General features: G+C 36.8%; 1 protein-coding gene across 2 annotated transcripts in view; it reads left to right on the forward strand.

Moving 5' to 3' along the window:
* Ap3b1 (adaptor related protein complex 3 subunit beta 1) overlaps positions 1-26,862 on the forward strand; it is a gene marked incomplete at its 3' end in the record, with an annotated part of 255,901 nt that overhangs the window by 148,483 nt on the left and 80,556 nt on the right. For both annotated transcript variants that reach the window (XM_008855981.3, XM_029557630.1), the window contains 5 exon segments: positions 6,720-6,906; positions 7,876-8,006; positions 13,923-14,064; positions 17,130-17,298; positions 20,757-20,904. In XM_008855981.3, coding sequence (XP_008854203.1) covers positions 6,720-6,906; positions 7,876-8,006; positions 13,923-14,064; positions 17,130-17,298; positions 20,757-20,904 — 777 coding nt within the window.

A 26,862-nucleotide genomic window follows, 5' to 3' on the forward strand; every position in this document is an offset into this window, starting at 1 on the left:
AGTTATAGATAAATAAAATAAAGGAAGTCCTGGACGGGGGCTATAGCTCAGTGGTATTACACTTGCCTAAGCATGCCTAAGGCCCTAGCCTCAATTGCCTGTACTGTCCACCCCTAAGGAAGATCTTGTAGAAAACTTTTCAAGACGATAGGTAGGTGGTTATTGTTAAATTAACAAACTTCATCTAAGTCACAGGAAAGAATCTGTTTAGTCCTAAGAGTAAGAGCTGTTTAAACAGAGCAATAAAACTGCTTAGATTTGCCTCTAGGGTGAGTTAAGCTTTCTATGCAGCTGCCAAACACATTTGCCTATCTCTTTCCCTTAAAAATAACTGCTGCTACACTGAATGCTGAACTCTGTGTGCCTCTTTGTATTTCCTAGTAGTAAGTTACATTCATGCATTTGGCCAGTGACAGACCATGTATGCAGTGGTCGTTCCATGGATACATCACCTGGTGGTGCTGAAGCTGTGTCAGTTTGTGTAAGTGTACTCTGATTACACAACTGTGAAGCTGCCTAACAACACATTTCTCAGAGTATATTTTCTGGTTAATGCATGGCTATATTAGAAGGAAGCTATTATTTGAATAAATATTTGCCAGTTTATTAATTGTTAAGAATACACAGGTAAGAATATTATACCCGTATTTTAAAGAGTTATTTTAAACAATAAACTTATTAATTTTTATAAAACCTCCCTTCAAAGTAAGTTTTCCTGTGCACCAGTCAGTCCGAAGAGAACGTAATTGATGTAAATAGTGTTTGGAAGGCCTTAGTCATTGTTTTGGTACCAACAGTGGTACCAAACATCTAAGCAGGAAAATTAATCTGAAATCAAAATTTAATAGTGTAGAAGATTTTGAATATTTCTGTTAGTGAGAACACATTATATTCCATTTGCTTGTCTTATATAATTTGTGAATATAAGAGATTTAACTGTTATTTAATGTTCTGAACTCATCCCTTTGTGATGTTAAAATACCATGGTTATTTACTTAAATATTCTCTTTATAAAAGTTGGCCCTGGAGAAATCTAATTTATGACTCTTGTCTCAGTGTCCCATCCAGTTATGATATATCCCCAAAGTTTAATTTTTTTAATGAAGTAATATCCTTAATGGTTGCATTAATATAAAACCCAGGTAAATTTATAGACCTCTTCTTTGAGCCTCATTTTCGGTCATGGCTTTGTTTAGTGGTATGTGAAACATAAGTGCATTGAACACAGACTTTATGGTAATATATGAAACATCAAATACTGAACTTTTTAAAAACTTCAGCACATTTAATTATTTGTATGTATGTATGAAGGTACAAATGTGTGACTCAGCACATGTGTAAAGGTCAGAAAACCTACAGGAGTCAGTTCTCTTCACTCCGCAGATTCCTGGGATCAAACAGTTCTTCAGGCTTGGGGGCAAGCACCATTCATTACCCACTGAGCCATCTCACTGGCTCACGACTGTGTCTTTCCAGTAGGCAGGTTAAGTGACGAGCACAGCACTCTGACAAGGTAGATGGAGAAGACTAGGTGAGGCTTCCACCTTGCCAGTGGTGGCAAGATGAGTCTGTAGCACATGCGCCTGCTAGCACTGCAGCAGTAAGTCATGCTGTGGCCTGTGAGATGCTTTAAGCTGCAGGCTGCCAGTGGATGGAATCAGAGGAAAACATGGGAAGGAATAGAGAACTATGTGTAGGATGCAAAGATTGAGTAGTCCTCTAGTACATCACTAGAATGGTCAACACTCCTGCTTAGAGTAGTTTTGTCATTTACGATGTAGTTTAAAGCTAAACTTTTTAAAAAACTACCTGACAGTATTTTTTTTATAGTGCTATAAACTTATCAGCCATATATCTTTAAAGATTAAAGCGTTTATTTAGTAAAGAGCTAATTGCTGAATTTCCATCTTAGTGCTTACTATGCACAAAATGTTTGCTGCCATCCACTGTCTGTCGTAGCATCATAGCATCACTGATCCTACAACTCATCTAAAAGTGGATTGACCTCTGCTTAAGATGCTAGCAGTTATTTTCAGATGATGTCTCAAGATGACCACTTAATGCATACAGGTACAGAAGATATTTAACTCTCTGTGAGCCATAACTTTATTTACATCAAACATCATCACCCCTGGGAATCAAGCCCAGAGTCCTTCTGTATGGTATGAAAGTGCTCTGCCACAGAGCTAAATCCCTGGCCCTTAACAAACAGCTTTAAGAAAAAACATTTTATTATTTTTATTTTATGTGTATGAGTGTATTGCATGCATGTATGTGAGTGTACCTGTGTCATGCAATACCTATGGAGGTCAGAAGAGAATGTTGAATCCCGTGGAACTGGAGTTACAGACCATTGTTAGACACCACGCAGGTGCTGGAAACCAAACCTGGGCTTTCTGCATGAGCAACCTGTGTTCTTAAATGCTGAGCCGTCTCTCCAAGGCCCAGCAAACAGCTTTTTGAAACTTTAATTTTCATTTTTTATTTCACATTTTCTTGCCTGTGTATGAAAAATGAGGCAATTGCTGTTAATATGTCGACTCCCTTAGTAGAAAAAGGGTACAAGCAGCACATTTTGAAATACAACATCATCTAGGTACAGTTTGGCCTAAAGTACATTAATGTGTGTGTTCTGTCAGTGCTGTTAATGGAGTCAGAGTAAGGCAGTTAAAAGTTTATCTTGTCGAAAAAAAAGCTTTAAAAGCTACCACTGGAAACAAACTCATTTGATTATGCTAAAAGGATGCTGCCAAGGTAAAGTCAATAGTCTTAGTAAACAAAGAAAACTAGGGAGCATAGGGTTGTTTTGTTTTTGTTTTGCTTTTGGGAATTAGCAGTGATGCAGGCAAGACAAACTGTTCTACCAATTGAAATAAAATTGTGGTAGTCTAAATTGGCTGGCATTCATGGTTACAGGTTAACTGGACTCCAGAAGCTAATGTTCATGTTCTCTGGACTGCATGTTATCAACAGGATTTTAGAAATAAGACTGGAGAGATAGCTCAGTGGTTAAGAGTGCATACTGCCTAGTTTGGTACCTAGCACCCAAGTTGATTGCTCACAGTTGCCTGTACTCCAGCTTCAGGGGATTCAATGCCTCTGGCCTCTGCAGTAACCTACTCCCCCCACACACATATGTATAAATAGAAATAAATTCAATCTTTATAGAAAGAGATATGATTTTGTGGAAAAATCTTTGTAAAGGCATTGTGTTACTAAGTTAGCTTCAAGTTTTTCTTTTCTTATTTTTTTAATCATTAAAAATAGCATTTTACTTGCACTTCTTTGTCTATCAAAGCAGTGAGTTCCATAAGTTTATTAATCTTTCATCTTTTGAATTATCCTTATTTTAAAATAAATGAGTCACTTTATAGCCTTCCCCCTTTCCCCTTTGTCCTGGACCTTACATATAACATTAATTCTTTTAATTTTTTTTTAGACTTTCATACATGAATATAACACATTTTCATTGTATTTTCTTCCCCTAACCCTTCCTGAGCCTCTCTGCATCTCCCTCTCAAGGTCGTGGTCTCATCTTCCAATGAGTCTTCTGCATATTGGTTATTGGTTGGAGTTAGTTCAGAAGCTTTTTTTGGAGATCGTTAAAATGCCACCAAATAGAAGGCTAAAAATTTTTAAATTTTAGCACACAGCCATTCTTGGAAAGATCTCACAAAACAGGAAGGTTTTGGAAGTGATCCATGTAATATGCAAGGAAAAACTGAACAAATTAAAACACTGATCGTTCAAGATTTAATTGTAAGGGTTGGAGGTGTAGCTCAGCAATACGGCACTTGCCTAGCACGCAGGAAACCTGGGCTCCAGTCCTGTTGTGGGTGGAGGGGCATTCATACTCTCAACTGTTGTGAAGATTATTTGATTGGCATGCCTATTTTTTCAATTAGATAAGCTTATATTTTATATTAGAATAAAATGAAATCAAGAAGGTTGATTTCGTACTATCTAAATTTGGTAAAATGCTTTTAAAAGAATAAAATATTTGAAATTTTGTCTCATGAAAATAACTCTTGAAAAAACTTTCATTTCTAGAGGGTTAAATATTTGAGTTTGAAATATTTGCAGATTTCAACAACAACAAAGGAAAGAACTTTAAGAATATTCTTAATTCAACAGAATTTTCTCTAAAATTACCAAAATTTTCAGAAATAATTACAAATAATGCAGATGTGGTAGCATGAGCCTATAATCTCAGCACTCAGAAGATTGAAGCACAAGTATCACAAGTTTAAGGCCAGCCTGTGCTATATAGTAAGACCCTGCCTGGGGGGACAAAAAAAGAAAGAGAAAGAGAGAGAGAGAGAGAGAGAGAGAGAGAGAGAGAGAACGAAAGAAACTTGTATTTTCACCATTAAAAATACTATGCGGGTTGAGGGCTCAGTCAATAAAGTGGTTTCCATGCAAGCATGAGAGGACTTGTATTTGTTCAGCTCCCCAGCACCCCTATGCAGGCCAGGTGCAGTGGCCTAACACATCTCTAATACTAGTGCTGTGGGACGGGAGACAAGCAGATTCTGGATTGTGCTGGCCATCCAGTACAGTCAATTGGTGAGCTCCTGGTTCAGTGCCCTATCTCAAAAAATAAGGTAGAGATTAATAGGGGGAAAAAAATACAATGTTGACCTCTGACCTTCACATGCACACATGTGCACACAGACATGAACACTTAAAACATGCATACACAGCGTACACAAATTTTATAATGTACAGAGAATAAATTGAAAATAATAATTACCAATCATAAAATTCAATTTTGAATAATTTTAAACTTAAAAATAGACTCCAGAGAAATGCCGATGCATTACTACAAAAGACAGAAATAGCAAAGAAATTGATTACTGTATGAGTGTGTGGTGAATAATTATTGTACTTGTTTTTAATTCATCATTGTACACAGATATACTTTATGCTTGGAAAAAATTTTATTTTCAAAAACATTTTAATAGAACTGCTTTATAATCTTATCAGTATAATAAATTTTATAATCAAATATATTATTTTTCATTGTATAATTTTAATTACTTTAAATATGTCTTGCTGTCAATAGTGTCTGTTAACATATTTTATAAGTTTAATTTTTGCAAAATTTTTTGCGGGGAGTAAATTTTATAAGCAAAACATACGACTATGCTAGTTAAAAAAATTGCTTTTGCAGGCTTAATTTCTTTGGTTAAATTTAGTTTCAGATTCTAAATTTCAAGATTCAAATGAACTTTAGAGTTAACTAGTTGTAAATTTTCACTCCACATTTGAGGAAACTAATGGGTTACATGTGAGTTTACAACTATTCCACCCAGGTGTTTTTCACACTTCAGTGTATCATACTTTTGCATAAGTTCCTGTTGAGTTGTATTTCTTATTTGGCAAGTATTTTGCTAATTGTCATTCTCTTCAGAATTAGTCATGATCTTTTCTTACCTGTAGATGAAGCAACGTGGTCTAGAAGTTAATGGATAGCAACTGTTGATAACCAAATTCAGAAAAGATCTGTTGACATTTTTCCCTGTATTTTTTATTAATCTGTTAATAAAACTAAGTTAATGCTTTTAAATACTTTGATAGTGAAAGAAGAGTGCTTTCTATCTAATCCAATTAGCTCAACCAATTATTATTGTTAAAGGGGTTTACTCACCAGTCCTGTTTTTTCACATACTGTTCTAGAAATATCTTTGGTTCTTCCTACCTTGATTAATTTTATTTTTATGTGTTTCTGATGTGTATAAAATGTTCTAATGTAAATGGTTTACTATTCAGTTATTTTTCCTTATTTTATGAATCCTACTTGGCTTATGTTTACAATTGCATGTATTAGCCAAAATTTAAATTAAAACTTTTTTTTCATTAAAAAACTGTAGTTTAAAATACAAACTCATTTTGTTACAGTTCAATTTTGGTTTAATTAGTATTAAAATTATCTCAATATATGTTAATGTAGTGCATTTAAAAATTGACTTAGCAAGTCTTATTATGGTGTAAAAGCTACTATAATAAGTTGTTCCCTTACATAAATAAATAAATGACCAATATTACCGAGGCTATAAGCAGCATGGAGGAAAAATGGAAGAAGTCTTTTATCCTAGTTTTTAGAGGGCATCAGCAGCTTGCTTTTATGAAAAAGTAACAGCTAAATGCACTGCAAATAATTTGCAGTAATCCAGTTCAGTGATTCATGTGTCTGCTTTAATGGGTCATAATTCAGGATAAAGTAACTGAGTGCAGTCAGAGTGCAGACACTGCTTATGCCAGGGACAGTATCTCTTCATAAAACACACCTCAGGAGAAGCCGTTTGCCAACCCCCTAATACTCTCTGATGTTTTGATGTCCTGCATATTTTTCCGATTAAGTTTTGAGTGCCATGTTTTTAGTTGTATTTCCACATTCATTATTCTCACGTAGACCCTTCAGCGGGTTTGCCATATATGATTATTTTTTTAATGATGCCTTTCTTTCCACTTCAGCAGTTTAATAATCTAGCACATGGCTGCTTCTCAGTACTCAGCATTCACCTCCCTAGCACAGAAGAGGACATGTGCGTTGGCTTCAGAATTCCATTTGCTGTGTTAGAAATGCATATTCCCCATGGAGCAACATTTGTTTGACATAACCATTCATTTTTATTACGTCTTTAAATATGTTTATCCAGAGTTATCAATAATCATAAATAACCGTATTCTCATCTTGTTCTGTTTTTTTCGAACAGACAAAATTGCTTACCCAGTACATATTAAATCTCGGCAAGTATGATCAGAACTATGACATCAGAGACCGTACAAGATTTATTAGGCAGCTTATTGTTCCGAATGAGAAGAGTGGAGCTTTAAGTAAATATGCCAAAAAAATATTCCTGGCACAAAAACCTGCACCACTGCTGGAGTCTCCTTTTAAAGGTAGTATTCTCAGACCTCACAGCTGTAAAACATTATCTAAACAATTATGTTAATATTTCCTGTTTCTAATGTGCTTCAAATTTGTATCTCAGAAAATATAAGTAATTACCCTGTAGATAGATAAGAAGATTTTAGACTCATTCATCTGTTATTCGAAGCAAATTTTACATTTGTTAAAGCTTATAATTCTGTAGACCTTACTTTCCTGGATAATTTCAGGTCTTGTGATTTTTTTATTTATTCTTACTAAGCAGCTTAACTGAACAATAGGCAAAAGCTGTTTTATTTTTGTAGACATTGGCTTCATTTCTGCTTTAAATAGTTTTATTTTATGAGGAGTATAAGTCATCTTAATAGTAAGTTATTAATTAAATATTTAGTGTATACTAACAACATTTCTAGGAGAAATTATTTCATGAGAGTATCTATTTAATTTAAATTCATTTTCAAAGAGAGGATTTATTTTTTTCCCTAGCTTTTTAAGGGGGAACTAATTAAATATTTTGTCAGTTTAGCAAGTAGATATTGCAGTTAGAATCAAATGATTATATACTTTGGTTTTCATATTGTTTCTTATATAATTGTAAAATGATTTTTTTAAAAAGCCAGTCAGTTTTGTAGAAAAACTGTTAAAAATTCTGGGTGTGTTTATGCCAAGACATGTATATGGATTGTTTAGCTGTGCTGTCATTCTTAATATTCACAGTAAAGTAATTTTTAGAGAAGCTACATTTCAGAGAAACACCTCTAAACACACTAACTGATTAGCTTTTTTATTGACCATTATGGGGGAGATTATTGTAATCTATGGACTGAAATCAGTTTTTTGACCTATGAAGAGCTTCCTGGTTTATATTTATTCCTTGACATTTGTGGTAATATGCCAATTACCTTGAGCTCTGATGATGATTGTTATCTGTTATATACAGCTCATATCATTTATTTTATATTTTTCTCCATTTTTAATAGATAGGGATCATTTCCAGCTTGGCACCTTATCTCATACCCTCAACATTAAAGCTTCTGGGTACCTGGAATTATCTAATTGGCCAGAGGTGGCGCCTGATCCATCCGTTCGAAATGTAGAAGTAATAGAGTTGGTAAGTTGACCTTTATGAAATTAATTTTGTTCAAGCAATGAGAGACTCTGAGATAACTATTATTTTATATAAAAGCTTCTAGGGGGTTGAAAATTGAAAGCTGTTCTAGTATTTCTAAATGTAATGTATTAGATATACTGTGTCTTCATAGGAACTAAATATTGTAGTAGTCCTGTGCCATTGTACATATACTGTTCCCTTGCTTCAAGGAAATAGAGAATTGAATTCTCTGCATCATTGCCGGCCACATTTGTGCGATTGCATTTGTAGCTGTGTAGATTCAATTTCTAAGGTATTTAGTTTCCGTGGATTGAGCTTTTTCTATTTTGTTAGAGATTTGTAAGCTTCCTGTGAGTATTTTTCTAAATAATTTTTGCTGTTCCTTTCCAGAGAAAAAAATCCATATAAAATGTACTGGGTTTTCTGATGAGCCCTGTTTTAAGTGACGCTTAAATATAGATAAGGGGCATCATGTACCAAAAATGTCCTTTGATAAGCTTACACTTAAAATGAGCGATAAGTACTTTTTCACATTTTTTTAAATTGCAAAATAAGTACACTATTTTTAAATCTTATTCAAAAGAAAATACTAGTTATCAGGTTTAAATAAGTAATGTTCTTTACTAACATTACCTGTTTGTTCTTTTATAAGAAAGAATGATAAAGAAGAAGGCCTTTTGATTGTATTTGGAAATTAATTATGTAGAATATACCTAATGCTTTTCTAAATAAAATTAGTTTTAGAAGAGCAGTTAAGGATTGCATTCTTGTTGCTTTTCTGCTATAAAAGATACATTGAACTAGAAATCAGATAATCAGAGTTCTTTACCACTAATTCCTATTGGAACATTAGTTAACCTCCTTGCTTTTCTCCATATACAAAGGAAGGAAATCATTATTACTCTAAACATAATTTCTATAATGAGCATAGCTGTGTAACATGATTCCTTGAGAAGTTGGTGTCTCTTGACTATGAAATTTACACTGACCTGGGAGCATGTCCAGAACCAGTAAACTAACACTGTTTCGATTCAGCCAGCCTGGTGGTAGACTGATGTTTAACAAGCATCATCATGTTTAAAGATTATGACAATATTCCCATACTGTAGATACAGAAACCAAGGTTTAGAGAACCTAAATAAATACAAGTTGGCATAGCTGCTGACAGGACTGGAATTCCAACCCAGGTCTGCTCTCTGATGTGGTCTTACTGGATTTTTATGTAACTTGAAGAGAGCAAGTTTGAGAAGAGAGGAAGTTTGAGTTTGTTTACAGGTCTGTTTTATTTTTTGTACTTGGCACCATCGTTTTCATGTTGTGGCAAATCGTCCTTATTTAAAGATGGCCAAGAAGAAAAACATCTAAAAGTTATGGAAACTGGGGCTGCAGAGATGGCTCAATTGGCAAAGTGCTTGCCAAGCAAGCATGAGGACCTTAATTTGACCCTAGCATCCACATAAAAATCTGGGTTCAGGTTGGGTGTCCTGGTACACATCTTTAATCCCACCACTTAGGAGGCAGGGGCAGGGGCAGGGGCAGGGGCGCAGAAGGGCAGAGGCAGAGGCAAGCAGGAGGATCTTTGTGAGTTCAGGGCCAGCTAGGTCTACATAGTAAGACCTTGTTGGAAAAAAAAGAATCCAAGTCTAGGGGCCCACATGACTGTACTCCCAACACTCATGAGGGAGGCATAAGGGGCTTCTGGCACTTGCTGGCCAGCCAGTCTGGCTATATCAGTGAGTTCTAGGTTCAGTGAGAGACCCTGTCTCCAAAAAGAAAGTAGAGAAGCTGTTAAGGAAAATAACTGACATTGACTTCTGGCCTCCCCCAAACACACACAGACATTAGCATGTACTCATGTACAATACACACATGTTAAAAATAAACAATAAATAAAAATTATAAACACTAATTTCCTATCATTTTGTCTTTGCAACTACTCTAGCATCTAGAATATGAAGAGAATGTTTTGTTGCAGTTCTTCTACAGAGGTCCTCTTTCCTGATAATTATGCTTGCTCGTTGTTATTTTCTGCCCTTTTATGTATTGGGTACATAATGTTTTGGCACAAGTAGAAAAATCCTCCTATCACCCCACCATATAGACCCAGTCCTTGCCTTCCTGCTGCCTCTCTCCTCTTGTGGAAAGGCTTTATCTTTTCAGAAATTGGTAGTTTAATTTTGTCTGCATAGTGTTCTTAGAGTGACTGGTTGGCTAGTTGGTTGGCTAGTTTCTTCCATTTTCATGTGTTCTAAGCATACACTCTGATAGGGACAGTACTTTAATAACCTATTTTCTTATGTTCATTTCAACTATCCAGTTCAGCAGAGATAGATTGGTTTCTTTTTCATTTTGCTGAATATATGCCTGAAATTAATTATGGATAACTTAAGGAGAATATTTATAACTAATAGAACCAGATTAAAGAGAACTGCCATTGCCCATTGATAGTATGCTGGAAAGAGATTGAGTCAATTGGTCTCTCAGATTTACTGGCTTAAAATTATATTTTGAGTGATGCAATTATATATAAACATAATATGGCTAGTTCTATTTTCAAATGCACCTGTAACAGTACAGAAAGATGTGCAGATCATCCTTTCTGCCTCTCACTGTACCTCACCCCCTCTGCGAAGTCATATCAATGTGTTTTGTGCGCATGATGCTTTGTGTTATTGTAGGTTTGCTGTAAAGTGATCTTTTAAGGTCAAATCTCATTATTATGAAATATAACTTAAGAGGAAAAATGGCTAAGGCTTAGATAATCTGACATTTTAATCAAAACAACAGGGAACCTAGTCAGGTTGACATTAGAAGTCACTTTGAATTACACACTACTATTTCCAAGATATCAGATATATATATATTTCTATTAAGGCACCAATAAATTTTGAAGATCCTTCAGACTTTTTTCCCTTAGTTCCAAAAAAATCTTTTTTTTTCCCTTACACAAAGACTGTCTTTTGCATATCAAGGATATTTTGCTTTATAAACACATGATAATGTTTTATCTTGTGTGAAGCCTTGTAAATTAGTGCCTTTCCATCTCTTCTCCTGTTCTCTTTTTTTCTACTATTCTTTTGCTTAAACTGCTATAACTGTCATGCCAGAATGATAATTAAAATATTGTTAGTCTCTAGTCCTTTTCTGTGCCAAACTACATGAATATAGGAACCCCAGGCCATACTAAGAAAATATGCCCCTTTGAGTTCAGGAGCCTAATTTTCCTAAATTGATTTATTCTCATTAAATTGTTCTAACAGACTTTGGAAATTTGTGCTTAAAGAAAATATATGGACTTTAGTGCCTTCTAAAAACGAGAACTCTCTGCTTATAGAATATTATCTTTATATTTGGGGACAGTTGAATACATGTAAGAATATATATTAAAGTAATTTTTACTCATCTTCCTCTTATAGAGAGTAACTTTTCAGGCTATAGAAGCTTTTCTCAAACCTTTGAACTTTTTTTTAAGTATTATTATCTTTATCGTTCTTATTTGTATTTTAAAACATATTTTTAGATGATGTCTGAAACCAGAATGACTTCTGACTTCTTTCCTTCTGTTAATAAAGAATCATGCATTTGCCATTTCCCAGGGAAGCCTGTGATTGCCCCAGAATGCAGACCTCAGCTCTGCTTACTTGATTGAAAAGGGAGCAGGTGAGGGGAAGGGACAGGTTCCAGGCAGCTGCAGGGCTTCACCTTGCATCAGGTGTCTGCAGAGCCTCCAGGGCATGTTAAGAGAGTCACTTTCCCAATTGGACTCACCCCATCATTTTCATTTTATTCTTTTGGCTTGAAAATGTGTATATTTAGCCATGCATTCATTTTGTGTGGTCTGAGTTATAAAATGCCCCTGCTGGTTTTTCCATATGAAAAACATGTTTGTCATTTGCAGAAGCTTATATGATTCTTTCCTGGGCTGCCTTTTGTGCTGCTTTAAAATAAAAGCAAATGTCTTTCCCTCCCCTTCTTTCTTGCTTCTCCCACCCCCATCTTTGCATGTTCCAATTACAGAGTAATGAAAATTAAAAAAAAACAAACCCATATTTTTAGATAATTGTAATGAGTGTTGGTGTTGAGAACAATTCTTGGATTAGAATTCTATGTCATGCCATAAATTCCTTTATAATAAAGTACATGGAGGAAATTCAAAAGTGTAATCAATAAATGAGTCTTGACCATTTTGGCCTTTTAAGAAAAACATTTCCCACATGGCAGCTAACAACTGTATTAACTCCTGTTCCAGGGTATCCCACAACATCTTCTGTCCTCCGCGGGCATTGCATGACATGGGTGCACTTACCTACATACAGGCACTACACTCATACACATAAAAAATAATAAATAAGTATTTTTTAAAAAAGAAATAACATTTCCCTGCTTTTTAGAAGAAAATGTATGAAACATAATTTTTTTCATGATGAATCAAGGCCATAGTTATGAAGGCATTTTTAATATACTATATTAAAATCTCCAGTAGGTTCATATTAATAAGGACTTTTATTAATACTGTGTTTAGTGAACATCAGAGAACATCTTTCCGTAAATGCAAACAAACACTTTCTGAATTTAAAAAATTCAAGGCCAGCCTGGTCTACATAGTAAGTTCCCGGACAGCTGGGGCTACAGGGAGACCCTGCCTAAAAAAAAAAAGAAAACTTTAAGGGACTTACAGATACAACTATTGTGACAGACATAGTTAGGATGCATCAGCATACAAAGTTTAAAAAAATTCGGGGCTGGAGAGATGGCTCAGTAGTTAAGAGCACTGGTTCCTCTTGCAGAGGACCCAGGTTCAATTCCAAGCACCCACATGGTAGCTAACTGTCCGTAACTCCAGTTCCAGGGGATCTGATGCCCTCTTCTGACCTCTGCAGGCATTGCATGACATGGGTGCACTCACATACATGCAGGCAATACACTTGTACACATAAAATAAAAAAATAATAAATAAAATATTTTTTAAAAATTCTGCTTGCCAAAAGAGAAAAAAGTAATCACATAGCTTATTAGAAAACAGTACTGTGAGTTACAGGAACAGGGTTGTGTTGAAGTAGGAGCAGCTGAAGGCAAGGCCCTCAGACCAAGCAGGTCTGGGGTCTTTGGCAGAGCAATAAGAAGTGGCTGGAGTAGAATGTACTGAAGGAAGAGGAACAGAGAGGCCCAGGAGGTGAGCAGGAAGAGACTCATGTGCGGGTGATGCAGACTCCTGTAGACGTTACCTTCTTTGAGTGAAATGTGTAGCCACTGCAAAGTTTGAGACCAAAGAGCAGCTGGACCTGACTCATTCAGTTTGATAGGTCATTCTAGCTGCTCTGTTCAGCAAACTTTGGTTGCGGTCCAATGGAGAAGAGGAGCAAGGTAGCCAGTTGGCAGACTGTTGGAGTAATCCAGGAGGGAGGGCCAGCAAGACCAGAGTAAAGTGTTTCTCATGAGTTATTTAAGATACGAGGAAGAGAAATCAGGGTTTCATCTTAAAAGTATCAAACATCAAGCTGTCAAGTTAAATTGTTGCTGTTACTTTAGTTTAAACTTTCTGGGGACCAACAACTACAGACATTTTAAAAATTGGACGGGCGTGGTGGCGCACACCTTTAATCCCAGCACTCAGGAGGCAGAGGCAGGCGGATCTCTGTGAGTTCAAGGCCAGCCTGGTCTACAGAGTGAGTTCCAGGACAGCTGGGGCTACAGGGAGACCCTGTCTCAAAAAGACCCCCCAAAAAATAATTGTCTGAAAAATAGCATGAGTGATTAATAATGGGTTCTGAAAGAGTTTGTGTTCTCAGCTGACTTTCTGTTGAGATCTTAAATTTGCTTCCGATTTACATTGAATTCTGAATGTTTAACATTTTTCCCAAAAGTCAGAATCCCTTAAGAAGAATTCATTTATATTTACTTTATTTGTGTAAACAGGCAAAAGAATGGACCCCAGCTGGAAAAACAAAGAAAGAGAGACCTGCTAAGAAATTTTACTCTGAGAGCGAAGATGAGGAAGAGGATGGAGAGGAGGAGGAGGAGGAAGTGGAGGACTCTTCTGATAGCAGCACTGACAGTGGTGGGTTTTGTCATTTGTTGAGATGTATTATTCACACTGTCAAGTACATGTAAACTCCCCTGATCATCTTCTCTTTTATCTTCCAGCCTGTAACAAAATTGCGGACATCTCAGAATTCATTCATTTTCAGAATTAGAAAGATTGAATGCAACCATATTCTGTGAAAGAAGGCTCAGTGTAAAAGATTCAAAAGTCTTGGGCTTTAGCTGTGCCACCTAAATGAGGCACCTACCCTTCCACCTGATAGATGAAAGGGTAGAGTTTTAAAATGTCTTTTATTATTAAAATTTGCACATGATTTGCTTAAAAGGACACATATTTCAATGCCTTTTAAATACTCTTGTCAATGTGTAACAGTGTAACATTGTGGGGAGGTTTGACCCAAGGCCTTCTCTAAAACCGTTATTGCTTAGAGAACCAGAGCCCTTCACTATTTCATAATTATTCACTACTTGAAGTAATTCTCTTTATTCCCCCATCTCCCCTACCAAAATACTGTTTACAGTATCTGATTAATGAACTCACATTACCTTCTGGTGTAATAAGCCAAAAGTAAGAAAATACCACAATTCAAAAAGCTAACATTAAAAAATTATGGAATTTCAAGAGTGCTGTCAGTCATTGAGAAAAATCGGGTTCTCTAGTTAATCATGTGCTTCATTTTATACCCTACGTATCTGTCTCCATCCCCATTTATTCATAAGCTTGTACCTGTTTGTAGGGAACATTGTTCAATACATATTTGAAATTCCATCAGCATTGTGCTTTTCATGGGTTTATGTGAATGCCTATGGAAGTGAGTCACGTGGTGGAAGTGAGTCATGTGGTGGAAGGTAGTCATGTGGCAGGAATTCCACTGTGATTCCTGGAGGAAAAATAACTTATACATTGGGTGACTTTGTTTTACAAATCTTTTTGACAATAAATATCCTCAAGGATTTTACTAACTTATAAATTTAAAATAACTGCCTAATGTGAGCTGGACCTAGATTGCTGTTGCACTCTTATGTGATAATATGAGAGAGAATGACTTAGTGCTGGAATTTCTCTCTCTCTCTCTCTCTCTCTCTCTCTCTCTCTCTCTCTCTGTATGTGTAGGGTGGATAGGTGGGTGTGGTGTATGTCTGTGTATGGATGTGTTCACTTGTGTATCTGGAGGCCAGATGTTCCTCTGTCATTGTGCAATATTTTTTTACATTTATTTATTTGGGGCTGCATACTCTATCACACCCCTGGTGGTCAGAGGACCACTTGCAGGAGTCAGTTCTGTCCTTCTACCATATGGGTTCCAGGGATTGTGCTCAGGCTTGGCAGCAGGAGCCATCTCACTGGCCTGTACCTTACTAAAAAAAAAAAAAAAAAAGATTTTTTTATTTTTATTTTCTGTGTATGAGTGTTTTGCCTGCATGTATGTAAGTAAGGTACCATGTGTTGCATGTCTGTACTCTTGGATGCAAGAAGAGGGCATCAGATCCCCTGAACTGGAGTTAGGGATGGTTGTTAGCTGTCGTGTGGGTGCTGGGAACTGAACCCTGGTCCTCTGCAAGAGCAGCAGGTGTTCTTAAGCAGGGAGCTATATATGCATCCCCCTGCACCTTGTATCTTGAGGTAAAGTCTAGACTGTGACTGAACTTGGAGCTCACTTTTCTAGACTAGCCAGTCAGCAAGCTCTCTCTTTGCCTCTTCCTTCTGCTTTGAGTCCTCCCCTAGCACTGGACTTACAGGTACACAATACTGCACCCAGCTTTTACATGGGTGCTAGGGAGCCAAACTCTGGTCCTCAGGCTTGCAGAGCTAGCACTTTACCCCTGTTATTTCATTTTGCTTTTTCTATTATAAACCAGTTAGCTAACTGGTAAGGTGTATGAAAGATATCATGGTCATGTGTCTTCCCATGTGCCAGTTCTGTTGTGTTCTAATCATGTTCATGTGTTCTAAATCATTTACTCTTCATGACGACTCTGTGAAGTAGCTATTTGTAGTAGTATTTTCCTTTGCTGAAAAGGAAAATGAGAACCAGAGTTTGAATAACTTGCAGTCTTAGAGGTGGTAAGTGGCAGAGCCAGGACTTGAACCTAGACATTAACCCTTGAGAACTGCAGTGTTACCCCACTGCCTGCCACTTTCAAAGAGAATCGGCAGTCCTGGCTCTTTACCATAATACAAGAAAGACTTCATGTAGCGGAAATTGGAGTAATGTTTAGTTCCAGGCTATGTTTCTGCTTAAGGTTACTTCATCTCATAGGTGATAAGCAAGGGCAGTAATTTGCCCTTTTATTTAGTGTACAACTCTGTACCTATAATCCTTTGTAATTGAAAAATTATGCTAAATTTTAATACCACAAATATTTTGTCCAACACTTTCTTTTGTTTTATGTTTTGAAAGAATATCTCATACTATAGCTCAGGCTGGCCTCACACTCAAGAGGATTCTCCTGCCTCAGCCTCCTGAGTCTTGAAATTACAGGTGTGAGCTACCATGCCCCACACTCAGTGAGTCGCTTCTGCAAGAATCCCAGCATGTCATTATTTGTGCTTAAAACTTGTAACTTAATGGCTTTATTGTCTCTTAGACCTATGGGAGACATATTTCAGCTAAAATAAGCAATAACTTTCATAATTTTACTTGCTGTCTTATTAATTTAGACATTTGGGTGATGATTTGAAAATTTCGTTTCTCAAAATTTGTTCTTTAGAAGATCCAGCTGTTGCTTACTTTTCACTTCTCTTACATGTAGCAGAAATAAAATAAGTATTTGTTTATCCTTATACCACTCATGCCATTGTTTCTTTTTAAAAAGTGATGTGCCATAGCTAGACTTAAGAGTTGTAAAGAGAGAGTCCCTCAGCATGGCTTCCTTGACTCATCCTGGCTTGGCTCTTCACCTCTCACTGTCGGAGCATCTTCCCTCTGTCCGTTTGAGTCCTTCCCAGATCACCCTCTCTGAACAAGGGAGGACCATCTAAGACTCAACATCTGCTTTCCTTTATGATGGATATTGATCGTTATGGTCTCCTTATGTGTAATTAAATGAGTGCTATTAAAAGCATCTGCTCTTTTTCAGAGAGCAGATCTGGAAGTGAGAGTGGGGAATCTGGCGGAAGTGATGAGGACAGTGGTGAGGACCGCAGCGAAGAAGACGCCCCCAGCGGGCGGCAGAGCGAGAGTGCAAGCGAGGCAGAAGCAGAAAGCAAGAGGGCAGCCAAGAGGAGCTTGAAAACCAAGAGGAAAAGGTGACTTATTTGTCAGAATCCCCCTCAAAAAAAGTTCCCCCAGCCAGTATTTCCCCTTATTTCATAGAGTGAGAAACCATCTGTGTATTTCCTCCCAGATATTAAATCTTTTAAAATACTTACAATGCTTAGAGTTCGTTTTGAACTTGAACGGATCTTAGGGTTACATTTTCCAAACTGGTATAACCTTGGAAGGCTGACTTAAGTGATCAAGCAGTAGGCTTGAAACACTTAATTACCTTTTGTAGCAATTTTGCTGAGGACTAAAATTAAATCCTTTAACACTTTGCCCATTATATAACTAAGACAATTGATTTTTCTAAATAATGTTATATTAAAAAGATTATGATCCAAATATTAGAGTCAAAGACTGTGAAGGAAGATGGTCAGAAGATATTGAAGTGTTAGGGCTTTGCAATATCTCCCATTATCAACAGCATCGTCATGTATTAACGTGTCATTAAAATTTTGAGTAATTGGGGCTAATACCTTGGATTGTGTGGCTCTGTTTTCCCCACTGATGCCAGTGAGTGGCCTCTGTCGACACCGTGGCCCTTCCCCAGGGCCTGTTGCCCGCTCCCTTGATGAGCTTGCAGCTCCGGCTCAGTCGTGGCTGACAGCACTGATTGGGCGCAGTACGCTCTCTGCTCCTTTTATTACAGACAGTAATTAAAGCAGCTCGCCCTGCCACTTCCATAACAAACACAGCATAATGCCCTAATTATGACTTTATTAATTTAAGTCAGGATTTAATGATTTTAAAAGTGATTTATATTGTTTTTCCTGTTCAGAACAAATGAAATCTGTAGGTTAAATTAATACAGGCTTTTCATCATTGCAAAGTTAAAAACCTAGTTACCAGTAAATTCTTCTCATTAGCTTAACATCTGAAACTCTAAGCAGTAAGGTAAACAATAATTACCATCAGAATTGAGTGATGCATAATAAAATAACACTTTTACCTTTAAAATCTTATCTCAGATGCCAGAAGTTAAGTATATTTAGAATCACTGACTTGTTGCTACAGAGCAGCTGCTTGGCTTGTAATAGGCTCCTGTTTGAGGGAAATGCTATACTTTCCTTTTCACATCAGAGCATCAGTGATGATACAGTTTAGGAAGGTTTCTAGAAAGAGAATGTTTTTATCAGTGCATACAGTATCTTTTTCAGAAGGCCAGAGTCGTCATTCTGTAAACTTAGAATCACATATTAATTTATTTCTTTTTCTTCAGAAATGGGTTTTTATTTTCACTTTTATTTGAATTTAAAGTAATTGTTAACACCAGAGAACCACAAATGCACTCTAAGCCCTTCTTTTTGTAAGTACTTGTTTTAAACAGTGAATTTGGGACAGTATATTGCCATTCTTTTGTAACTGGAAAACCAACATATTTTTCTGTCTTCAAATATAATTACACGTGTTCAGAGATGTTGCCATAGCTCTGTTTTTAATAAACAGCAATCATATTTCCTCCACAAAAATCAATTCTGAAAACTATTGATTCTTTCCTTGCCTTACTACGCTCCCTCCCTGCGTCTTTCTGCCTGCTCTTAGAATGTTTTTAAACCTTGTCAGTATAATTTCTTTAAACCTCTTGATAAGTTTTAAGTGTCTTCAGAAACTTAGCTCTCCGTGGCTAAATTTGAATTACATTCCAGTGTGTTCATGGTGGGCGACATTATGGTAGAGGGAGAGAATGGGCTTCAGAGGGAGACAGGCTTGATTCTGAGTCTGCTTCTCACACTCTTGCCTGTGTGTCCTTGAGATGCTTCTTAACCTCAGAAACTGGTTTCATTATTGTAAATGGGTTGATAATTTGCCCTGGATGAGAGCATCTAAATGATAGAATTGGTATGAAGTGTCTAGCACTGCTTGACCCAAGGTAGATTCTTAAAAAAAGAGCCTGGTATGGTGGCATACGCCTTTAGTTCCAGCACTTGGAGGCAGAGGCAGGTGAATCTCTGTAAGATTGAGGCCTGTCTGGGTCTGGTCACGTCAAGCTACCGAGGGCTACAAGGACACCCTGTCTCAAAAAAATCAAACAAACAAAGAGCATGCAAGCTTGCCATGGTACAATAGAGAGAACTAGACTTCCCATCTGGGGGAAGAATCTAAGCAGCACAAGGCATCTCTCATCCTGCTGGAAGATAGTATATCCAGCTCCTGTGTGGTTCCTTCTTCTTGAAGAATGCTTCCTGATTTTCCCACTTACCTCATTCCTATTTCTTGGTTTATGTCTTTTTCTCCAAGAAGATGCCTAATCTCAGTTGTATTCATTTAGCTGTCCCTCTGAGTGTTCTTGTAACATACTGTACTTTATAGTTTATTACCCATCTGATGTACACAGTCGCCATATTCTCTGTTTCTTCTAGTGTAGCAGAGACTCCAGGTTGATACACACATCATCTGGGTCTCACCATTGTCTTTAGTACCTAACATGGGTCCAACATGGCAATAAGCAATAAATATTAGCTGATTGAGCGAGGAGATGAGTGAATAGCATTTTGTTTGTTTGCTTGTTTTTATTGTTTGAGACAGGGTCTCACAATGTAGTGCTGGCTGGCGTGGAACTCCCTATGTAGACCAGGCTGGTGTCAGCCTCACAGAGATACACCTGCCTCTGCTTCCCGAGCACTGGAATTAAAGGTATACACTACCATACCTGGCTTGTGAACAGCATTTTTAAGAGGATAATGTAATAGAAGAATTCTGTTTGAGTCATACTGAAGGTTGTAGGCTAGCTTTGGCTATATAGCTACCTAGCAATACCTTGTCTCTAAATCAAAAATAAATGAGGATTTTCTCTGAACTAATATTTTACATATAATATGTTTAAGGTCACATTTGGGAATTTGTCTAAGTAAATTTTTTGGACAGAAAAAATATCTATCAAATACTGATCTATATTAGCAAAAGTAGATATATAAACAATTAAATTTGTCAGTAAATAATATTTTGAGACATCATTTAAAAAATCAGCCTAAAGTTTTTGGAGCTGTTTCTATTAGCTCTTAATTTCTAGGAAGCAACCAGCCATTTCATAGTAATTATTTTCTATATTATTATTGATGATATCAGTTAATATTGTTTTATGACTTTGCATTTGAAATGGTTCTGACTTGCTTGGTTACAGTTAATACTGCTGTTATTATTTAGTTCATAAAATGTTATTTAAATGTGAGTGTGTGTGTGTGTGTGTATGCTACAGTGTAAATATGGAGATCAGAGGACCGCTTGTGGAAATTCGTGTTTTTCCCTTCGCCATGTGGATCCTGGAGCTTGAACTCAGATTTCCAGTTTTGGTAGCAGATACCTTTACCCCCTGAGCCATCTCACCAGCCCTTATTTTATATTCTAGAATTTTAAAACCATTTTTATTGTCTTTTATATGAACTACTTAAATTTATGTATATAAATAATTTTCAATTCATATTTCAAAATTCATTATTATGCGTAGGGATTCAGAAGATGGAAAGAAGAAAAGTGAAAAATCTAAAGATTCAGCTTCGTCCAGTGCAGAGTCTAGTTCAGTAGAAGAAAGTTCTTCAGATTCCGAATCTGAATCCGAATCTGACAGTGAACCTGAGTCCAGAAAAATCACTAAGGTAAGCAATTGAATTCTAATTGAAAAAATTGAAAAACTGAAAAAATGCTAATTGAAAAAAATCACCAAGGTAAGTGATTGAATGCTAATTGACGGTAAATGTTCTTGTAACTGTTTCCAACTAAGAATAAATACTTTTGAAAATTTTAGTATTTTGTTAAAAAGCCGAGAAACTACAGAAGATTCTTAACATTGTCACTAACAACTAAAATGAGAAACACATCTGCTCCTGTGATTTTTAGTTCTAGGTAAGCTCTTCTCAATTAACCCAACCCTGCAGAGAAGTGATAGCCATTTTAAATCATATCCGGCCACTGAGAGGTTTGGGTAGGCTATGACAGGGAAACCTTTGTCTAAAAGGGACAAGAGAGGAAGCCTCATAAATAGTATTGAACTCAAATGTACATACATCACAAAAATTTGACACTGAAATATTTCTTAGAAATACTAGATGTTTAATAATGAATGTGATTGATAGTGCTTTTGTGGGTTTTTTTGTTTGTTTGTTTGTTTTTTGGTCTTTTTGAGACAGGGTCTCCCTGTAGCCCCAGCTGTCCTGGAACTCACTATATAGACCAGGCCGGCCTTGAACTCACAGAGATCCTCCTGACTCTACCTCCTGAGTGCTGGGATTAACAGCGTGCACCACCACACCCGGCTTGTGGATCTTTTGTTTTTGTTTTTTTTTGGGTTTTTTTTGTTTGTTTGTTTTTATTTTTTGGAAACAGGGTCTCCCTGTAACTTCAGCTGGCTGGGTACTCAGTATGTAGGCTGGGCTGGCCTCAATCTCACAGCGATCCCTCTGCCTGCCTCTGCCTCTAGGTCTAAGCTATGTACCACTATGCCTGGCAGCAATGGGTTTTTAGAGGTTTAACTGATACACATAATTTAGCTAGTTACATAAAACTGTGGTAGCTGTTTATTTTAGAACAAATGCAAGAATCCCTTATGTAATTGATTGTAATCCTGAACTTTTTTGTCTGTTTAATATCAAAGCATGAGCATTTGAGTTGTAAAAATGAAGTTACTGGTATGAAATTCAGGTCTAAAAATGATGCAAATGCAGTACTTTTATCGTTCCGCTTTGTCACTCCTCCTGTTGAGGGTAGTGGTCACACGGTGGTCACATGGTGCCACTCAATGAATCCTGCGTCTTTCCAACTCAGTATTTTTAAAATTTATTTTTAGTTCTATAATTTGAATTTCTTCAGTATGTCCTCTGAGTAGCCAGTGATGAAAATAAATCCATTCAAGTTGACAACTGTTCTCCCCACTGAGAGATTCAGTGTTAGGAATAAGTATATTCCAGATATTCTTATAGATAGTAAAACTTACTTTAAAATTGACTTATATAACAGGATTTAAGGTTTCTGTTTTTCAAAGATTCATATAAACTTTTAGGTATTTTGATTTATTAATGTGGAATCATCAAAACATCACACAGTGAGCTCATATACCCTCATATTCTACTTGAATTGAATTATAAAAAACTTAAAATATCATGTAAATAAAGAGCTCTAGATATTGACAGTAAGTATAACCCAGAGAAAAAAATGTTTTTTAAATGACAGAACAAAAAGTCATAGAATGACAAGTGTAATTAAAGTAAGTTATTCTCACAAAGTTTTGTAGAAGTTGAAAAGTTCAAGACCCAATGACTATGTAGGCATTAGAAACCACCAAAGTGCCCTAAGTCAGCATCTACTTTGTTTCTTCTTTGTCAGGGTCTTCAACAAGAAACTGAAGTATTCTGATAGTTGATAATATAATATAGATTATGAGTATCACAGGTACAACTATTTCAATAAACTACCCCCTTGAGAAGTCAGATTGCTTTGTGCCCATATGTTTTCCCTAGATGACTTTATTTTCTGTGTGTTAGGATGCCTTGTTCTATGTGGAAAGGGTAGTGCTTATTTGTATATTTTTTTGCTTTAATTTTACAATGGAAATAAATAATTGCCACACAGCTCCCATAATTACTTCTCTCCATTTCTTTCTTATTGGTTTGGCTATACCATACCAATTTTTTAATGATAGCGTTATAATTAAGGAAAAGTCCTCCTTGCACCAAATGCTGTGGCTTCTGCTCCAAATTATGAGTAATGAAGGCAGATGGTGGCTGCTTTGCCTTCATTTAGTGTGACAGGGTTGGTGCTGAAAATTCATGTTTTACATCTGCAGCCTAAATCTATACTTTTGCTCTTTTTCTTTATCTGGACAATCTCTTTGGGGGCACATGTAACATGAAAATGAGACGTTGGAGGTGCTTGAATGCCTGGCTTTCAAAGCAGTTGATTTTATGGTGGTCCTACAAGGTAAGAGTAGAGTTCTCCTTGGCAGATGCTGCCTTTATGCTTCAGTTTCCTCGTCTATAAAGCAGAAATGCTAATATCCAGTTGCTTCGTCATGTGTTGTGGGAAAACAATCAAATGTGAAAGAGTAGCAAGAAGCATTTATTGTAAAACTGCAGCTGTAATACTGTTTAACTGAACAGTAATTTCATGAAGGCCTCGATAGTATGGAGTTCTAGAAGACCAGGCTCTAAAAGGAGCCTGAACTTCATACAGCTCGTGTATCCTGTGTTTGCATACTCTTTTAAAACACCATTGAAAACTTAAATATGAATTCAGGGATGACGTTAACTGGTAGCCTGTGATCTTACCTGCTTTCTTCAGAACACAACTGTGAGTCTTGTGCTACTCTCTCTGCCCTCCAAATCAAAATTTTCATTTACCCACCTTTATTTTTTAAACTTATCTCTGAGTAGGTAATGTCTATCCACTTAACAAGCATAAACAAACCTGCCTCTTTGGGACCTTGCTTTGTTAGTTAACATCTATCTCTTTTGCACTTTTAATTTCTTTCTCCACTAATTTCTCTTTGCCACCCAGATCCTACAAGTATTTCCCTGCATTTAAAAGGGAGCTGGAAGTGGAACAGAGTGGATGAGAGTGAGAGGCTGAAAAGAATAGTACTCAGGTCCTCTATCCACTGCTTACTTCTTGGTAACTTTCATCGCTTCCTGCAGATCCTGCTCTGCAAAGACAACCTTGATCTTTCTCCAGCCCAGAGCCTTGTCCCAGCTACTGTCCTTCTCAGTCTGTGTGTTGTTGTTGTTGTTGTTGTTGTTGTTTTTAAAGACAGGGTCTTCCTGTAACCCCAGCTGACCTGGATCTCACTATGTAGACCAGGCTGGTCTACATCTCACAGAGATCTGCCTGCCTCTGCCTCCTGAGTGCTGGGATTAAAGGTGTATGTCACCACACCCAGCTCTCTTTTAGTCTTTGTCAGAGTTCTCTTTGAAAATCTATACATTCTGTTCTAGCTTCTTTGACATTTCATTCTTTTGATTTTTTTTTTCAGCTTTTATGCCTTGTCACAAATATGAACATTACCTTCAAATTAATACTTGGATATATCAGTTTTTCAAATATATTAATTGATACGAGTGAATTTTCCTTTCTTCCCTCCCTCTCCCACCCTCCTTTCCCCCTTTCACTCTTCTCCATTTTTCCTGTTGTGAGGCCTCATTTGCTCCCCTATAGCTTCTATTAAATTACTTGGATATAATCTCTGTGTGTGTGTGTGTGTGTGTGTGTGTGTGTGTGTGTGTGTCTGTCTGTCTGTCTGTCTGTCTGTCTGTCTGTCTGTCTGTCTCTCTATCTCTCCCTTTCTCTACCTTCAGATTTTCTTCCCAAGTTTAGATCAAATCCTTAGTCCCGTCTAGGGTTACTGGGTTTTGACCCTGACAGACAGAAGACATGCTCGTGCACTGGCTCCCAGCATTCTCTCTCTCCCAGACTTTTCTCCAACTCCTCTGCCACTCTGTACAGTTTAGATGGTTACCAAGTCCCATAGATCTTATGGAACTGTGTCCCTGCCTGTTTCTGTACCTTCATCCATCTTTTGCACATTTCTCTTATTACAGAAAAGTACAAGGTGAGGAGAAAGTGGACTCCTATTAGTGTGGTCTTTCCACTTCTGGCCGACAGTGATTGCAGGGAATTAAAAATGGTTCTAGGGAGAGGGTGTGATTCATGGGAATGGTGTACAGATAGTCAAAGGTAAGGACCACTCCTGGATGTCTGTATTCCTGAGTAGTTTGTCATTTAATGCTGTGCCTCATTATATCTATTGGTACAAAGCTAGTCATGACCAGTAATAATCATGGAACATTATCTTGTTTCAGTTTTAATTATTTTTATGGGCAAGCATACTTTATATGTAGGTGTTCTTCTCTAAAATGTATGTGAGAAATGTTTTGAGTGTAATCATTTCTATAAAATAATTATTTTGTCTCAAGTACTATCTATAACAAAATTCCTTTTAAGCGCTTTTATATAGTGTGAAGGAAAAATACTTTTTATAAAAATATGTAGAAAGAAAAGTCAATAATACACATTGTATCTAGAAGAGATTCACATTTATATCATTGTATATTTCTATAATGTAAGTAAGACATTCTGCAGGTTGAACAGATGGTGAAATTATATTTAAAGAAATATTTTTACATTTTCAGGTTTTTTTCCCCTTAATTGAACCTGGGGTTCAGTATTCTTGTACAACTGGTTAGTTATGTAACTAGAGTATTAGAGTGCTCCTACATACTACATTTGTTTCAGTGTAATCTGCCAGTCTGCTATTCACACATTATCTATGGTGTCTGAGTACCAGCTCCTAAAGATAATCAGTGATTGAAGATAATTTTAAATCATGACTATAATGTATTGTGAATGTGTGTTTTTCTTTGTACATATCAACAACCTTTTGTGTATATTTGTATAGTAGATGTGTATAGATGCATGTGTGTGTGTTTGTGTGTGTGTGTGTGTGTGTGTGTGTGTGTGTGTGTGTGTGTGATGCTCACATACCTATGTAAGTAGAGGACAGAACTCTAATGTCAGGTGCTTTCCTCAATCACTTTCCACCTTATTTTTTGAGACAGAATCTCTCACTGAAACTGCAGTTCACCAATTTGGCTTCAGTGGCTAGTCAGTGTCAGTGAACTCTGGGAATCCACCTGTTCACACCTCCCAAGTGCTGGAATTTTAGTCATGTGCACTGCCTGGCTTTTTATGTAGGTGCTAGGGATCTAAATTCAGGTTTTTGTGCTTGAACAGCAAGCCCTTTATCAATTGAAGCATCATTCCAGTTCTCTATTAATATTTTAATTGCATGTACCACATTTAAGGCATACTAATTTATCAGTATGAAATATTTTAGTGCACTTGAACTGAATACTTTCTTGACAATATTTTTGTACCCGGATCACAAGATTATTGTGTATACTAGCTATGATAAAATACTAGTGTCTGTATCTTTCTAGCTGGGTTTGAGGTGCCCAAGTTCATCTTAGATTGTTTGTGTTTTAGAACTTTGCTTTCCCTCCGTGTGAGGTACAGAGAAACTGATGACCTCACTTAAGTCATCTCGGAACCACTCACTGGTATGGTGACTGGCATATGACTGTAAGCAATTGTTAAGATTGCCTTTATAAAAGATCTTCAAGATAATGATCTTTTAAGATTTATTTTCATTTTATGTGTATGAGTATTTGCCTGCATGTATGTATGTGTACCCCATGCATCCCTGGTGCTTATGGAGGCCAGAAGATGGTGTGAGATCCCATGGAACTGGAGTTATAAATGATTAGCTACCATGTGGGTGCTGGGAACTGAACCTGGGTCCTCTGCAAGAGCAGCAAGTGCTTTTAACTGTTGAGCCATTTCTCCAGCCCATAAAGATCTTTTTAAATTTAATTATTTTTTTAATTTTAAGAGTATGAGTGTTTTGCTTGCGTGTATGTGCAGCTGTGTTGTGCAATGCCCATGGAGGCCAGATGAAGGTATCATTTCCCCTGGAACTGTAGTTACGGACTGTTATTATCCACCATGCAGGTATTGCTCTTAACCTTTAAGCCATCCTCCAGCCCCCACTCCCCCCTCCCTGAAGAGCT

The sequence above is a fragment of the Nannospalax galili genome, unplaced genomic scaffold (assembly GCF_000622305.1).
Source record: "Nannospalax galili isolate Female #2095 unplaced genomic scaffold, S.galili_v1.0 scaffold907, whole genome shotgun sequence".
Classification (NCBI taxonomy): Eukaryota; Metazoa; Chordata; class Mammalia; order Rodentia; family Spalacidae; genus Nannospalax; species Nannospalax galili.